General features: G+C 43.5%; 1 protein-coding gene across 2 annotated transcripts; it reads left to right on the top strand.

The window, feature by feature from the left end:
- The first annotated feature begins 2,842 nt into the window (after positions 1–2,842).
- LOC123380413 (transport and Golgi organization protein 1 homolog) lies at positions 2,843–15,564 on the top strand. 2 transcript variants are annotated; one of them, XM_045038571.1, is made up of 14 exons: positions 2,843–2,908; positions 3,852–3,940; positions 4,997–5,367; positions 7,123–7,224; positions 7,908–7,968; positions 8,075–8,110; positions 8,191–8,258; positions 8,383–8,477; positions 9,486–9,562; positions 11,015–11,159; positions 12,032–12,108; positions 13,685–13,823; positions 14,794–14,896; positions 15,391–15,564. In XM_045038571.1, exons 2-14 carry the CDS (start codon positions 3,926–3,928, stop codon positions 15,446–15,448), a joined length of 1,347 nt encoding a protein of 448 aa, XP_044894506.1. In that variant the 5' UTR covers positions 2,843–2,908; positions 3,852–3,925; the 3' UTR covers positions 15,449–15,564. The 2 variants fall into 2 exon arrangements, with proteins under 2 accessions (XP_044894506.1, XP_044894505.1); XM_045038570.1 differs by lacking the exons at positions 2,843–2,908; positions 3,852–3,940 and having other exon boundaries at positions 4,264–5,367.
- Positions 15,565–16,399: the final 835 nt, after the last annotated feature.

Below are 16,399 nucleotides of genomic sequence, written 5' to 3'. Positions count from 1 at the left end.
CTCAGTATCTCCAATAATTTCCCTTATTTTGTACATGTTTTGAAGGACAATTTAATTGTTCACAGAATTCTAGGTGGATGGGTTCTTTTCTTTTAACAGTATAAACATTTCATTCTTCTTCATTGCATGGTGTCTGAATTCTGAGTATTTTTTGTCCTGGTTCCCCTTGGGTAAGGTGTTATTTCTTCCATCTCCCTGCAACTCCAGCCCCCAACACTACCCCTTAGCTTCTTCCAAAATTCTTTTTTTTCAATTTTCTCTTGATTGAATAGTATATGTCTAGGGATAGTCTTGTGTTTTTTGTTTTGTTTTGTTTTGTTTTGTTTTGTTTTTGGTTTGGTTTGGTTTTTTTGGAGGGGGGTATTTATCCTGCTTGAAATTCTTTGAGTTTCCTGAATCTGTGGTTTATGACTATCATTAATTTTGGAAAATTCTCAGTCATTTTCACTTCAAACGTATAAGTAGGTATTCCCATTTTGTGTATGTTACACCTTTTGTCATTGTCACACTGGTCTTGGATTTTCTCTGTTGTATTTTTAATTTTTTTGTGTGCGTTTCTGTTTTGGGTGTTTCTACTTGACATTTCCTTCTGCTTGTTGAGTCTTTCCTCAGCTGTGTTGTGTGTGTTAATAAATCCAACAAAGGCATTCCTTATTTCTGTTATGATGTTTTGGATTTCTACAAGTCCTTTTGGATCCTAGAGTTATCGTTTCTGTGCTCACATTCTCCACCTCTTCTTGCATGCTGACTACTTCTTCCATTAGAGTCATTATCCTATTAATCAGAGCGGTTTTACATTCCCAGCCTGATTATCCCACCATCTCTGCCATAGGAAGTGTGATTCTAATGCTTGCATTCTGTGTTCAAAATATGTGGTTTTTCCTTTTAGGGTACCTTGTTAAGTTTTTTTGGGAAGCTTGGGGTCACGTCCGTGTCTCAAAAAACTGAGGTGAAGGCTTTTCGTGTAAAGTTTTGTCTTTACCTAGGTTTTAGGCTGAGTTTACTCCCCTATGAGACAGGAAGGAGGAAGAGCACTGTAGTTGAGTATTTCCCTTCATCTGTATTGCTTGTCTTCAGAAAAACCCCATTAGGCTTTGGAGAAATAGTTTCTCTGGAGGGCAGGTCTTCTAAGCAAGAACAGAACAGCATGAGTTTATTTATAAGTGGCTGTTTTTCCTCTTTTCCTGCCAATTTAGAAATCTTTCCCTTCAAAAAGAAAATATGCATATTAAGTATTTGTAAGGCCATCTCTCTTTCCATTTCCCCTGCTTAGGAAAGGAAACATGTGACATTAAAGGACTATCCATGGTTTCCTGTTTGCCCTCCGTAGATACACTTTCCTATAACAACATTTTTATGACTCACTTTTTGATACCATGATGATATTCCAATATCCTGGCAAGATGTTGGGGCTCGCTTCAGCATCACATCATCATTCAAAACTTTCAAATAGGGATATACGTCCTACAGATCAAGAAAATGTGTCTTTCCCTTTTGTTAAAGTAGAGTCTTGCCTAGATTTTATTGAGCTCTAATTCATCAGGGGATGACTTGGGTCTGGGTGTTACTGGACCACCCAGACCTGGTTCTCCAGTCTCAGTGTCTTAGTAATGAACACTGATCGAAAGGGAAACAAAGCAGGTGGCGTTTATTAGAGATAGGTTGTATACAGCGGAGCCACCGAGAAAGAGGAATATCGCTCCCCCAAAGGGTGGTGTGCCAGGCTTATAAAGGCACTTTTCCAAAGGGTGAGGGGCTGGGAGTGGGGAAGCATCCTTCAGTCCCACAGTCATTATCTTATGGTTGTTACTTTTCAGTGGACACAAGACAATCACAGGATGTCTTTTTCCATGGTTGACGTGCTTTTAGTGCTCCTAGAAAATAGAAATCCTAGTGCAGTCAGGCTTTAAATTGTTATGTCTACTTTTGCCCAGACAACCATTACTCCCTAATACCTGTTCTCTCTTTGGTTCACTTTTCCAGAAGTCTCCAGTATGGAAACTGTTAACCCTTGCCTTAGACCAGTGCCTTTACAAGAATTAAGTTCCTCTTGCTTTTCTTATACCTTCTCAACGGGAGCCCTTTTTGCTTTGTTTTTGAAATGTTAGCCATCATTTCTTTTGGTGCCTGTGCTTTTGCCCTAGCCATGTTCCACTCTCTTTCTCATCTGATGATGTGTTTTTGGAAGACCCTCTGTTTTTAGTGATCTAGGAAAATCATAGCACCTGACATGTTGTAATTGTTTATTGATTCGGAAAGCAGCCAACCCTGTGTAACATTTCAGAAAGCTTTCTAGAGAATGAAAGAAGCGTGTCTTCATACAAAGGTTTTCCTTTTCTTTCCTTGCCGCTTCCTTCCTCCTTCTCATCCCTTCCCTTTCCTTCTCGCCCCCCTACTGTCCCCCTCCATCTCTCTCTCTCTCTATCTCTCTCTCTGTCTGTCTCTTTCTTCCTCTCTCCCTTTCTTTTTTTCTTTTTTTGGCATTTCAAATGATCCTGGGTTCTGGACTTCAGTGTGGATGTTGGGTTTGACTACAAGAGAAAAAAAAAATCAGACAAATATTTTATTTATGTATTTTTAAAACTGTCCGCCTTATGCACTGACAGAATTGAATATTTTGATATTTATTTAATATAATGTAAATCTACCTTTTGGTCAAAATAAGCTCTGAATCTTTATGCTTTTATCAGACATGGTTTATAAAGAATCATGAACTAAATATGAAATTCTACTTTTTATTATATTAATGTTATGCATTCATTATGCTGACCAAAATGATCATTGTTAATTTCATTGGATGACATTTCAGTATTTTATCAGGAAGAATAAGTTTTTACTCTTACTATGTTTTGACCTCAAACTTAATTTTGTTTCTTCCTCTCTCAGACAGAGCCTCCAGTATATCCAGGTAAGATTTTAGGTTTGAGTAGTCTTTGTAAATTTTTTTCATTACTCGTGTTTGGTGTGGGTTTTAATTTTTTAACTAGGGATAAATATGGTGACTTCTGATGTCTAATTGACTTGTTAACTCTTGAAAATCTTTCTCTTCCCTGTTAGAGGCTAAGGGACAATGTGGAGGGATTTGCCTCTCTTAAGACAAGAGACCAGGGGAGGAAAACAGCACAGGAGGAAGGAGAACAGAATGAGTGTAATTTTGCATAGAAATGATTAGGACAGAAGTGATGATATGAGCCAGAGGTGTGGAGTGAGTACTTTGCCATGACCTGGCTTTTGGTGAAATGTGAAGATGAGAAAACCCTCTTTGAGTCTGTCAAGAAGCCTAAGCTTAGAGAAGAAGCCAGGTATTGCCAGGCAGGGTGTGTGTCGCAGGAGAGGGTTAAACCAAGGTTTTGAGTCTGAGGTGGAGGGAGCCATTCATGCCAGGGGAAAAGTGAACTTGATGCAAATGGGGGGCAATCTATTCTGCACGGACCCATGGACTGTGGTGATTCTGTGGTGCTGTCTGTTGAGAGGCAAGGTGGCTACCTGACACTTAACAGGCCCTCAAAGACTGGTTGGTGTTTATCACTGTAAATGCAGCGGTGGTGGTGATGAGAAGAGTGATCTCGGGGCATGAGAGCTCTCACATTGGGCCAGTGTAAGAGGAGTTTGCACTTTGTGTCTGTTAGAGGAGTCAGTGTTCTAGAGCTTACATGTATAGGAATTTCAGTGAAATGAGGTTTCTTGGGTTTAAAATGCTGCTGAAACTTGCTTTCTTCAGGCACAATGAGAAAGCTAAAAAGTTAGTTACACCCATGTGTCAGATCATGTGTCTGTGCTGCTAATACAGTGGGATTATTTGATGTCACTGGTTTGGTGACAACCTTAAAAATTGTTTTGTCTCCTTTTAGTTAATGTACAGCAAAAAACTGCAAAGAGCAACACGTTGGAGAAAGAAAACACAGAGCTGGCTGAAGCAATATCCATGTGGGAACAGAAGGTAGCATTGCCCTTTCAAATATTTCTTGTGACTTCATTTTGATTAGTTTTACCTCTTGTAGTTCATCCTACTGACCTATTTCATGTGTTCTATATATACTTCCAATTCAAGACAAGCTTCACAAATGTAATAAAAAACTACCTTTTTATTTGTGAAAGGAGTCACACATCAGACATAGGCTTATCTATCACGATGCTATTTTTGAATTCTGATTCCTTTTTCATTTGTTTTGTATATACATCAATGAATTAAAGATACATCTTCAAGAAGCTAAGAGAGAAAGTAACATTCACTCTGCTGAAGCTCTTAAGTTGAAAGTCAGAATCCTTTCTTTGCTTGGATTGCGTTCTAAAAACACAAGTAAAATTAAGGAATTGTTATGACTCATTCAACATGTTCTGTTGAAGGAGAACATCAGAAAAGTTGAGCACTTTAATAAAATTTTAAATGACACCCTTCAAAGTGCACATGCTACCTTGCAATCAGAAAGAGAGAGAGAGAGGAATGTCAAGAATCAGGGAGTGCTAAGAGTTGGCTGCTTTTACTGTAATTTGACTTTGGAGGCTTTTTGTTCATTGGGTGAGGTGAGCATAGCATATTCGCTTGCTGTTTACCATAGTAGAGAGTGGGCCTCTGGGAGACAAACCTCCATCTGCACAGCTGGCATTTCACTAGGACCACCATGAGGAGTTTGCTATTTCAAGGACTAGGAAGTATCTTTTATTTTCACAACTAGGTCATTACCACATCATTCAGACCTGCCCTCCAAGATAGGGAGAAAATCCCCCAAGATAGTTGAGAGATGAAGGGCAATAGCAAATTGTATACTGCCTTCTTCTCTTAATGCTCAACAACGTTCAGTGTGCATAGAGGAATATTCTCCTAAGAAAGCCATTTGTGAGCCCTTTGACTGGAACTATTTTCCATGTTCTTTGCCTTCTCCTTGTTGTATTTATGCCCCAGGATCTTTCTTTGTTGCCATGCACAGTCCTGTTGCACTCACATTGTTGTGCGATCATTATTTCTTGAATGTATTTTCTCATATGTGTCCTAAAGTCAGAAGATGCAAACGGTCAGTTGGAGGAACTGAGAGCCTGGAGGTCCAATAAACGTGCACTGGAAGGTATGTTGTCTGTTGGGGAGAAATCCCCATATGGTGGCAATGACTTTGCATTGGGAAGGGAAAGAATGCCTTCTTGCCTTCACACTAGTTGCCCTTTTCCTGTCACCCCAAAACCAAGTCTCAGGTCATATGCACATGCACAAAATAACCATTTTTTTTTTACAGCAAGGAAAAAGGCCGTGGAAGACATTCGTAATGATTTGGGTTCTATTAAAGCAATCAGGGAAGAAACAGCCAAAAGGCTGAAGGAGAGAAGAGACGTCCTTGATGAATTCTATGAAGAAAGAAAAATGGCTACAGCAAAGTAAGACGTTCATGTGATAATGGTCCCGAGTACTGTTGTATGAATGAATGTGGTGGCCGCTATAGATAAATATATTTCTTCTAGAATTGGATCCAGAGTATTTTTGCCAAATGCATTCAGGAGAATTGTGCCTGCCCTTCCTACCTTGCTTCCTATAACCTGCATTTTCCTTTCTGTCCTTAGTGCTTGTCACACATTCTTGTGTCATGTACTTGGGGTAGAAGAGGGAAGATACTGGCATTAAGCACACTGATAACAGGATCCCCTCTGGATCCATTTACATTGGCCTATAGGTTTCAATCCCATCCCATTGTCTTATCAGCCGGGAATTAGGTGATCTTTGTTCAGCACCAGACTTGGGTCAAACATATTTAGGGAACACATTGACTTATCTTGCTGCAGAAACCATGGGAGTTTCTTTCTAGACTGTGGGTTGGGATGGCATCAGTACTGCATCTCTTCATCCAGTCTGCAAGGGAGACTCGTATGAAATGTGTCTTCATGGGTTCATTAGAAATTTGGTGCACCAGGTGCATGTTTCTTCTTTGGTCCAGTATTTCCTTTTGTTCTCAGGAGGAGGGCCTTTAGAGCCCCTCATTCACATTGAAAAGGAAATGCTTCCTTGTCTTCCCTGGAGACTCAGCTTCTGTTAGTCCTTTCCACACCCGGGGTGGAGCCTGCTCTGTCTCACTGGCATGTTGTTTTTGTTAATTTGTAAGCTCTTTGTGGGAGCAGGTAGAGCACCCTGACCACCTTTCTATCTTCACCCCCTTACAACAGAGCCTCTACATTACAGCCACCCCAGAAAACATTTGCTGAAGGACTCCCTGAGAGGCCAGAAGGAAATGCATGTACCTTTCTCTGTCTAGTGCTTTTGTGTCCACTACTAACAGTCTTTCAGTTTTGCATGTGATTCTTGAGTACATCCGGTGCCAAGTTGAAACCCTTTAAAGCAACACCATGGACAAAATAGTCTGAGGGCAACACAGCAAACCAGCCTTTCTAAGCATTTCCCTTTGCTGCCTTCACTGTCAATGAACTGAGTCTTGTTAAAGTAGACTGAGTCCATGAAGTTGATAGTTTTCCATCTGAAATCTGTTTCCTGAAGACAACAGCCTGACTGTGGGACAGTTCACACCATGTTCTATTTCAGCATATATTGCCACTCTAAGATTGGCCTTTCCCTCCACCAGGATCTTTGAAAGAGTGGGCAGGGGTTGCACTCCTGAACCTTAGTGGTGTATGGGAGTGATTTGCAATGCTGGTGAAGCCATATCCTGGAAGGCTGTCTTTCATGCTCAGTGTCTGTGTCAGGGTACAACTTCTGGACTGAGATTCAGTGCACTGCCCCATGGAGGTGTAAGGCAATGATGATCCCCTGCCTCATCCTAATGGGTACAGTTGGTCAGGCACAGGTTTTCACACTGACCTGAAATAGGCCTTCTCCATCTCAAACAAAAGACCAACTCTGGGAAGGCACAAGGTGCAATGTTATTTGATGACTTGACGATGAAGGAGTAGAAGCAGAGAACTAGAAAGGCGGCTCTGATTGTAGGCCACTTGGCAGCAGACGGAGGTTGAATTTTCTCTACCATTAAATGGGGTCTTCATTTCTCTGACTGTGTTGTCAGTCTGTGCATCGTTGGGGGAGGGGATAGGGATATGTGAATCTAGGCTTTAAGAGAGCTGAGAAGGAAAAAGGCAGAATTTCTGGACCTTGGCTACTGGACTATGTATATATCTTTCCCATCGTAGGAATCTGGATATGACAAACTGTGAACTAGTGGCAATGAAGAATCAGATGGCAACTGCAGAGGAAAATCTGAAAAAAGCTACAAGGGACATAGACAAGTGCAAGTGAGTTCAGATACTAATTAGCAGCGGCTCATGAAACCCCTGTTCGTTTCTTAGTTCTAACCTTTGTACAATGGGTAGACTCCATGAATATAGTAATACAAACACAAATTCAGAGGACATATCCGTAGAGAATTAACAGATAGGAAAAGATAAGTATTAGAAAGAATAAAACAATTAAGCTACTAAACATTTCTGGGTCTCCAGCATTGACCTGCCCATGTAGAAACTTCATCCATGCCAACGTTCCTGAGGGGTGGTGTCAGTTGTCATAATCTAGAGGAAAGCAGTGTGTCATAGGATGAAATCCTATCCATCAACAAGGTAGTACCATCTGATGGTCCTGGTCTTTGCAACCCTAGGAAACCTGGTGAGTACACAAGTTAAAAGAGAATAGAACTTTATGTTGGCTTTATGATGAAAGTCACTTGTCACATGATGAATTAGGGCAAGATTGCAAATGGAAAAGAATTCTATGACCTCTGAACCCTACGGGCATGGAATAATGAGTAAGGAGATGGAACAATAGCTTTGGTTCTGTACATTTATAATTGTGTGAAAAGTGTTTCATGTGAAAGGATAAATTGTATTGGGGAAAGATATGAGGATGACGGGAACGTGAGCAGATTATTTATAATCCTACCTAATATTAGGCCTTATTTGACGAAAACAATTGTATCTCACAGACAGGAAATTGAACAAACACGAGAACAGCTGCAGAAGGCAGAACTCACCTTCACACACCAGGTAACGTGAGTTCTGCCTGACATATTGAACCCTTAGTACCTCATGTGGTTGAGTGTAGTGGCCCTTGGAATTCCCAAACATGGACTTTTCATTGTTGCTTTTTCAGGTCGCAGTTTATGAGCGTAATGCTGCGGAAAACTGGGTAAGTGTTTTCCTTTTTCCTCCTCTCTCTTTGGTGCACAGTCTGGCACGACTGAAGGTGGATGTGTTTTTCTCCCCTAGATCAAGACTCAGATCTGGGAGACGAAAATGGCGGGACAGAGCCGGGAGATCGCCCGCTTGAAATACAGGTGTGGGAGCGTGACATGAGTTTTTATGGGTGTTTTGAGGGATGACAGCGGTGCCGTTTAGTGTGTAGTCAGAGGACGTGGCATTGCAACTCTTATGGAAGTCCATTCTTTTTCTGTATCCAAGACTGGATGGGATGGAAGGAGAGAGGCTGGTTGAGGCATACAGGAGGTGGAGACCAATGCCTGGAGGTCCAGAGATGCAGAACGCTCCGAGGAGAGGTAAGGAGCACGTGGTGATGTGCAGCAGCCTAATTTCTGTGGCAGAGCCTTTTCCTGTGGGTGATCATCGTGTGTCCTGGAGAGAACCACAAACACTAAGGACAGCAGGTGGTCTGAAGGGGTGACAGAAGGGTGTTCTCCTCTGGTACTGCAAGCAGTGAGGCACTTGTCCCTGGGACTGTTGGAGCTCATGCCCCTCCTCTGACTGTGACCCTCCCACCTCCTCTAGCATCCCCCTGTCTGAAGAGCCTGGAAAGGATGATAGGACAGGGGCCTCATCCTTCTTCCCACCCGGACTCAATGTGAAGACTTTAGTTTATTTGAGGAGAAGGTCATTTATTGACTATTTTTAATGTTCCTTTATTTTTATTGTTGTGAACTGTAGACCTACATTCCTGAATCCAAGCTCCAAATAGCTTCGCCCTCTGATGTTATCAGTGCACCTCTGCGGCTTCACTGCTAAACATCCATAGTTTTCCTTTACTCCTTAATATAATATCAGTCAAGTTCAGTTCCATTCAGAAATAGTTACATAATACCGGCTCCCACGTGGAAGGCAGCTTATAGATAAGCTGAAAGAATGAACAATTTGCCTGGAGTCAGAAGAAACACACCCATGCTCTTCTGTGGAGGGTTTTTTGATGTTATCCACCAACTGACGCTCTCGTTTTAATTTTTATCTGAAATGAGATGCTGAGTTATTACCCCTCATGTGTATTGAGAAATGGCTGTTTTGGTGACGATTTCCTGATTTCTCTTTGAGCTGCCCTGTTGAAAGTTATTTGACTAATTATGAAGAACATGAGCCAGGACCCTATGGTTTCTTCATTAAGATATGATGGGATAGATCTCCCCCTTATCACTGGGGTCAACTGAGGCTTGTGGGTTACTCTCTGCCTCTCCTCCTGGTCCTGAGTGTGGGCAAGAGTTTAACACGACACAAAATGTGGTGTTTGTGTGAATTCTGCACAGTCTACTAAAATCAGAGTAAACCTCTATCCCTTTTAGAGCCTTCAGCCGAAGTTGGTGTCACTCCCATGAGTCACAACTACAAGCAGTCTACCAACAATGCCGAGAAGGACAAGGTAAATGCTGGGGCCCTTTTCAGTTGTAAGTCTGTCAGGAAACCCTCATTTGCGGAACAGCATGCTCTGTGGCCTTATCCTTGTTTTGTGTGTTGTGTGATATGTCTGCCTGTCTCTATATTTTCCAAATGCACAGCCTTCACCCAAGAGTCTACAGGCTGCTTTCTTTTCAGCCTGTCATCTTTTTTCTGGTCAGCTTAGTAGTCAAAGGAACTTAGAAGTTGACCACCTTATGGCTTTTCCCTTGTGTTCAAAATAACAACAACAGGAAGATACACTGCACTCTATAGCAAAGTCTCTAAGCTTGTTGACTCCTAACACACTACCTCTCTGTGGGATCAGTGTTGTTGTTATTTTCCTCTTTCTGGTCTCACTATTCATGTGTGAAGACTGTCTGTTCATTGTAAACGTGAAAAGACTTCCCTCCATCTTTATATTGTGTGCCTTGTACAATTTATGATGGTTTTAGACAACGTCATTGTCATAACTCACCACCTTCACGTCTTCATGGGTAAATGAAGTGTTTGGAAGCCTTTCAAGCAGTATCTTAGGTAAAAGTATTCTGAACACAAGGTCCTTCAGTTTTATTCATATAAGCAGGTTCTCTTGTGTCTCCAGTCAGGGTTAGAGCTGATACCATCGCTCATGACACATCCCTGGAAGTGTATACCAAAGTCAAAACACATTTGCATTAATTCTGTTTCCTGAATGTCTGCCTCTTTTTTCCCATACGATGTATTACTCTGTGTCTTTTAGTGTACACAGAACCAGAATTCCTTATGAATTCAGGTGAACACTTGGGGGCCTAGTACTCATTGATGTGTAATATGTTCCTCACAGCAAACATTTCCTCAGGTCCCCTACAAGACTCCAGGCATCCCCAACTCCCGAGTGGTTTCTTGGCCTTTGACAGCACTTGCAGAAAGTAGGAAGACCTCTTTCTCAGCGAGGGAAGCAGAGGGGGCCAAGAGTGGGGCCGGCAGGCAGAACTTGTCCCCAAGAGTAGCTGTGATTTCATGTGCAAGAATGAGCTGTGTATTTGCAGTCCATTTTTCTGTGTTCGGAATAAGCCAAAAACAGAGCTTTTGCCGTCCCTGTAGTGGAGGGATGCAAAGTGATCCTGGACATGGATGTCTTCCTGTCTGGAATATGCTGCTTCATTAGTTTGGAATTACTTATTTAATCCTGTAAGATGGCATCATTTTGTTCTAAATTCTCAGACCTGGGCAGGGACATGTGGTGACAGTAGTTTAACCGCCTGCGTTTAGTTGCCTAAGCTGTAGGTGGTACCCAGTGGCAGGGACAGAGTTTTCAGGTACTGATGCTACTCTCTCGGATCCTGGTGGCAGAGAAGGGGGCAGGTGCTGACCCGTACTTCTATGGGTTTCAGCTGCTTTGGGGATTGGTTCTCTTGTGTGGCATCTGCACATAGCTGTCACTTCTGTTCTGCAGGGCAGTGTGGATCCGTGGCGACCTCCTCCATCAACTGGAAGATTCTGCACACCCTACCCTAGAGGCCACCGTATGATCTCCTGTGCACATCCACCTCCTGTGCCAGGTTCGGGACCATCCCGAAACCCTCCACCTGCACCACTTGGTAAGATGATCTGGGCAGTATGAGTTGGCTTGCTAAGAACCTTCATCTAATTTTTGTTGTTGTTGAATCTTTTTTAAGAAATTTGTTAATGTTTATTTTTGAGACAGACAGAGACTGAGCATGAATGGGGGAGGGTCAGAGAGAGGGAGACACAGAATCTGAAGCAGGTTCCAGGCTCTGAGCTGTCAACACAGAGCCCGACGTGGGGCTGGAACTCACGCACTGTGAGATCATGACCTGAGCCGGAGTCGGACGCTTAACCGACTGAGCCATCCAGGCGCCCCGTAGTTGAGTCTTGTACAAGGTGCAGAGGTGGTACCACAGACCATTGCAACGCAAGGAAAATGCCTGCCATCATCACCACATTCCTTGAGTGTCTCACGATTGACTTATCATCCTTGTGTCATTTCCCCCACCTTGTGTTGGTACAGGTGTCTCTTGTGGAGATGGAATGGGGCTGTATGCAGAAAGGCAGGCATAGCGCTTCAGCAGATGTGTGCCATACACAGTCCATGTGCTGGGCGGTGGGAGGCATGAGGCGCAGCCTAACGTATATCCATCCAGTTGAGCCCCAGTCATCCACAGTTGTTTGAGGAGTTATGAAAACACCTGAACCAGGGCTTTTATGGGTCTTCATCAGAGTTTAAAGAATGGCTCTCCCTTTACCTTGGGATCACCTGAAGCATGTGGGATACCCTGTGCATGTGATTTGGGATCTGACTGGGCCAAAGAGTTTAAGTTGCTTGAGGAATGAGGAGAGTGGTTTTTGTTTTTTGGGGTTTTTGTTTTGTTTGTTTTTGTGTTTTTGGTTTTTTTTTTTTTTAATCTCTGCACAATCTACTCAAAGCAGAATAAACCTCCATCCCTTCTAGGGCCTTTTTCAGATCCACATGTTGCTCCTGTGAGTAACAACAACACTGACTCTACCAAAAGGATCACGGAGGACAAGGTAAATGCTGTGGACATTTTCAGTTGTAACTCTTTGGCAAAACCCTCCTTTTTCTGTTCAGCGCTCTCTCCCGGCTTTGTGTCTGTTTTGTGTGTTGTATGATATGTCTGCTTGTTTTTCTCATTTTCCAAATGCACAGCCTTAACCCAAGTGTCTATGGGGTTCTCTACTTTCTGCCTGTCACCTCCTTGTGGAAGGTTTAGAACCAATCGTGCCTAGGGCTGAGCGCCCAAGGGCTTTTCTGGTATATACCTGGAAATAAACCAGGGAGGAAGAGACCACACTCCACCTGGAAGTCTTTTGGCATGACTTATTTTTTCTGGACCTCCTCAGTGTGGAATCATTGCTCTTGCTGTTTCTTCCTGTTCTGTTTCTTTCTAGGGGATTAATGTGTTCAGAAAATCGGCAGTTATCCTTATGTTTTGAAAATGCAAACTGCCTTCACTCCAACTTATATTTTTGTATGTGTCATTTAGAGTGGTCTTAGACAAAGTAAATTTAATACCCATCAACATTCAGCCTTTTTTTCTTTTTTTTTTTTCTTTTGTTTTCTTTTTTCTTTTTTTTTTTTTTTTTTGTAAATGTGCTGTCTGGAATCTCTTCAGTTGTGCCCTGGGTATACATATTCTGAACTCCAAGAGGTGACATATTTGTCCTAGAAAACACGCATGGCTACATGGGTGGTGAAGAGAGACAATCCGTAATTACCTGCATTGGAATTCTCCACTGTGTCCTTTGTGTTCACATGAGCACGTTCTCTTGTGTCCTGTGTCACTGTTACAGGTGAAACATGGAGATGTACAGCAAAAACGAAAGTGTATTTGTGTTAATTCTGTTAGTTAGAATTTCAGCTTATTTTTTCAGAGAACAAAAGTACCCTGCGAGTTGTACTGTATTTAACTGAGAAGTACCACTGAATGAAAATAAATTAGCTCAGCCTACCTAACATGTATAGGTAACATGTTTCTCTAAGAAAATGCTTTTCAAGGTTCTCTGCATGACCTCAGGATCCCCATCCCCCAACATGTCTCTGTGCCCATGGATAGCACTTGCAGAGAGGAGAAGACCTCATTGTCGGGAGAGAAGCAGATTGGGCACAGGCGGGGGCTTAGAGGCAGAGCTTTGAGCCACGAGGGCTATGATTCCATGTGTGGAGCCTGGGATTGTCATTCCTTCTCAATCTGTAGTTCTTCACATACAAATAAGCAGCCTCTGTGGTGGAGGCGGATGTGCGGGGTGGAAGGCGATTCTGGACTTAAATGCCTTCCTATCAGGAATATGCTATTTTATTAATTTGGTCCTCATTCCATAAATCCTCTCGGACAAGAGCTTGCTGTTCTACATTTGCACACATGTGGGAACACTGGTTTGTCCCCATAGCATCCGTTCCCCACCCCCAAAGCTATAAGTGGAACTCAAAGTATGGGTAGAGATTTTGGCGCTGATGCTGCCCTCTTGGAACCTGGTGGTGGGCAAGCTGGCAGGAGATGAGCACTGCTTCTTTGGGTTGCCACTTTTTGCTGGTGTTGGTGCTTTGCTCTGTCCTATGAACATAGCTTTCTTTTCTGTTCTGCAGGCCATTATGAATGCAAGAGGGCCTGGTCCTTCCCCAGGATCGCCTTGCAGGCTGTCCCCCATGGACCACCCTTCACCACCAGTCACGGGCGATGGGCCACCTCCGCCTCCTCCACCAGCTCCTCCACGAACTAAATTTGGTAAGATGACCTGAACTGGATGAGTGACTGATAAAGCGTATTCATCTTCTTGGTGAAAGACTTGGTGGGAATGATGTAGGGATGCTTGTGAGGGCTTGGCAATTCAACTGCAAACCTGCCTGAGGACAGTGTCACATATCTCAAGTTTCTCAGGACATAGTTTATAATGGGCTGTGTCATTTCCCTGTAATGAGGTCAGCTGTAGGTTTCTCTTTTCTACAAGAAAGAGGAGTTTTACACAAAGGCAGATGTATCAGAAGTACTGGTGCCTGTCTGAAAGACACAATGCTTTGAGCTCCGTGAAGGATGAGATGCACCCCTAAGTGTAGGTGCCTCAGGTGTCCCGTCTGAAAGGGGGCACATGCATTATATGACACAGACCTTGTGGTCACCATAGTGGAAGTACCAGTGAAGGATCCAGTGCAAAACTGGGGGAAACTTGAATCACGCAGGAATAGAAGGGAAGTTGAGCACAGTAAGCAGAGTTTGAGGAGGTGCAGAGGGGAGGGCGTTGGGGTCAGTAGGATGGACTTGGAGGCCATTTCTGGCAGGGCCCACACACTGGGAAGGGAGCATGAGGACAGTGTGAAGTCTGCAAAGGACTGCTGCACGGGTTCAACCACAATGTAGAATGCAGTCATCATCTCTGAAATGTCAACGTTACCACAGTGCACCTAGTTCATAATCTAAATAAAGTTTGTTGTTTCCCTTGGTCTTCTGAAGGGTCTGGACATGTTTGAAGAATGTTCTGGAAGATTTAGGAAATTAAACTTAGGAAATGCTTGTCTGCCTAAGTTAGCGTGTCTCAGTGAGACTAAATGTGAAGGCAGGTTGTAGATCAGCTGTGCCGCTTCCTTGGCCTTCAGCCTGAGTCAGACTCTTGGTGGGGAAGTCAGGGGTGAGGAGGAGCCGCCCCTGCTGAACTCTGGTCACCACACCGCTGCGTCTGCTGTCACCACCCTGCCTGCAGGTTTGCGTCTCCGAAAGTTCCCTCGCAATCTCCTGAGGTTTTGCCTGTGTTCCTGCTGTGTCAGCTCTAACACCAGCTCTCGGCGGTCATCTCAGAGCCTCAGGTTTGTAATCTGAGAAACAGGGACAATGTTGGTTTCTGAGGTCAGTACGATGAAGAGGTGAGAAGCACTTAAGGAATTTGTAAAATGTATGGGAGGAGTGGACACTCACCCTTCTCAGGGTGGAAATGAATGTATCTCCACACAGAAGGTCCTCAACAGATGTTCATTCAATTTCATGAAACTAAGAGTGTAATGCCTGAGGCTGAGAGGTTGGCAATCCCTGTTTCAAAAAATACGGCAAAGACCCCTGTGTTTTTTCTTTTAAAATTCAGGTCCTACTTTATGAAAAAGAAAAAGATAACTGTGATAGTGTGTACATTCAGGGATCTATATCTAAGATTTGAAGACAGTCCTAATCCCTTAGAGGTAGACACACAGATGCAGCCACACAATTAAGTGTTCATCCAAGGCCACAGATATATTGTTGAAGACAAAATACATAGAGGAGAACACAAGATCCCATTGCAATAACCCAAAATCTCTTTGCCTTACAGGAGAATGCGAAATTTGAAGAGGACCCTGAACTATGACCAACAGGCTGTGGTGATGTGATATATTTAGAAAAGTTGTCTGATATGCGTATTTGACTGAATTCTTTCCCTGACCATTCCTGTCCCCTCTATTTTGTTTTTCCTCGTTTCCCTTAATAAACCCATCACAGTTCTGTATCTCTGTCATTATCTGCTTCCAGGAGGACCTATGGTCATTCTGTGTTGATGTACACAGTGTGACCCCTGTACACACGGTCACAAACAGGGAGAATCTACAGTAATAGGGGCAGAAGATAAGTGACTGTTTGAATTGTATTGACTGCACATGTCCCGCTGGTTCCTTCTGGGGTGGTGGCCACAAGCTTCCTCCAGATCTGGTGACAGTTGTGGTCACTCGTCAATAGATCCTCGCAAGCACGTGGCACTTCCTACTCACCGTGGTGTGTGGTGATCAGCAGGGCAGCTATCAGCCCCCAGGACATGGCTGATTCGTGATTGCAAGACATGGATGAGGGGTCAGCAGTGTCTCGGGTAGAACAGTGAGGAAACCCTGCATGAATCCACACGTTGTGGATTTCCCCACGTACCAGCTACCTCACGGTAGCACCAATCCAGGTGGGAGCTGAGGTAGACTCATGGTAGCAGTTGTGGGTGTGAGTCTTATAATGGCCCATATTCCTCTCAGTGTTTTCTGTTTTTATCTTTTATTTTGATGCAATGTTTATTTTTGAGTGAGAGAGAGACAGAGCACAATTGAGAGAGGGGCAGAGAGAGAGGGAGACACAGAATCCAAAGCAGGCTCCAGGCTCTGAGCTGTCAGCACAGAGCCCGACGTGGGGCTCAAACTCACAAATCCTGAGATCATGACCTGAGCCAAAGTGGGACACTTAAGTGACTGAGCTACCAAGTCGCCCCACCCCCCACTGTTTCCTTTTTGAGGGCCAGGCAGGGCAGAAGTCAATGACATGATACCCATTCCTTCCGCACCACCAAGGAGGAGTTGGGTGTAAGC

Source organism: Felis catus, chromosome D1 (genome assembly GCF_018350175.1).
Source record: "Felis catus isolate Fca126 chromosome D1, F.catus_Fca126_mat1.0, whole genome shotgun sequence".
NCBI lineage: Eukaryota > Metazoa > Chordata > Mammalia > Carnivora > Felidae > Felis > Felis catus.
Note: the sequence above shows the minus strand (reverse complement) of the source record. Positions and strands in the feature narration are given on the sequence as shown.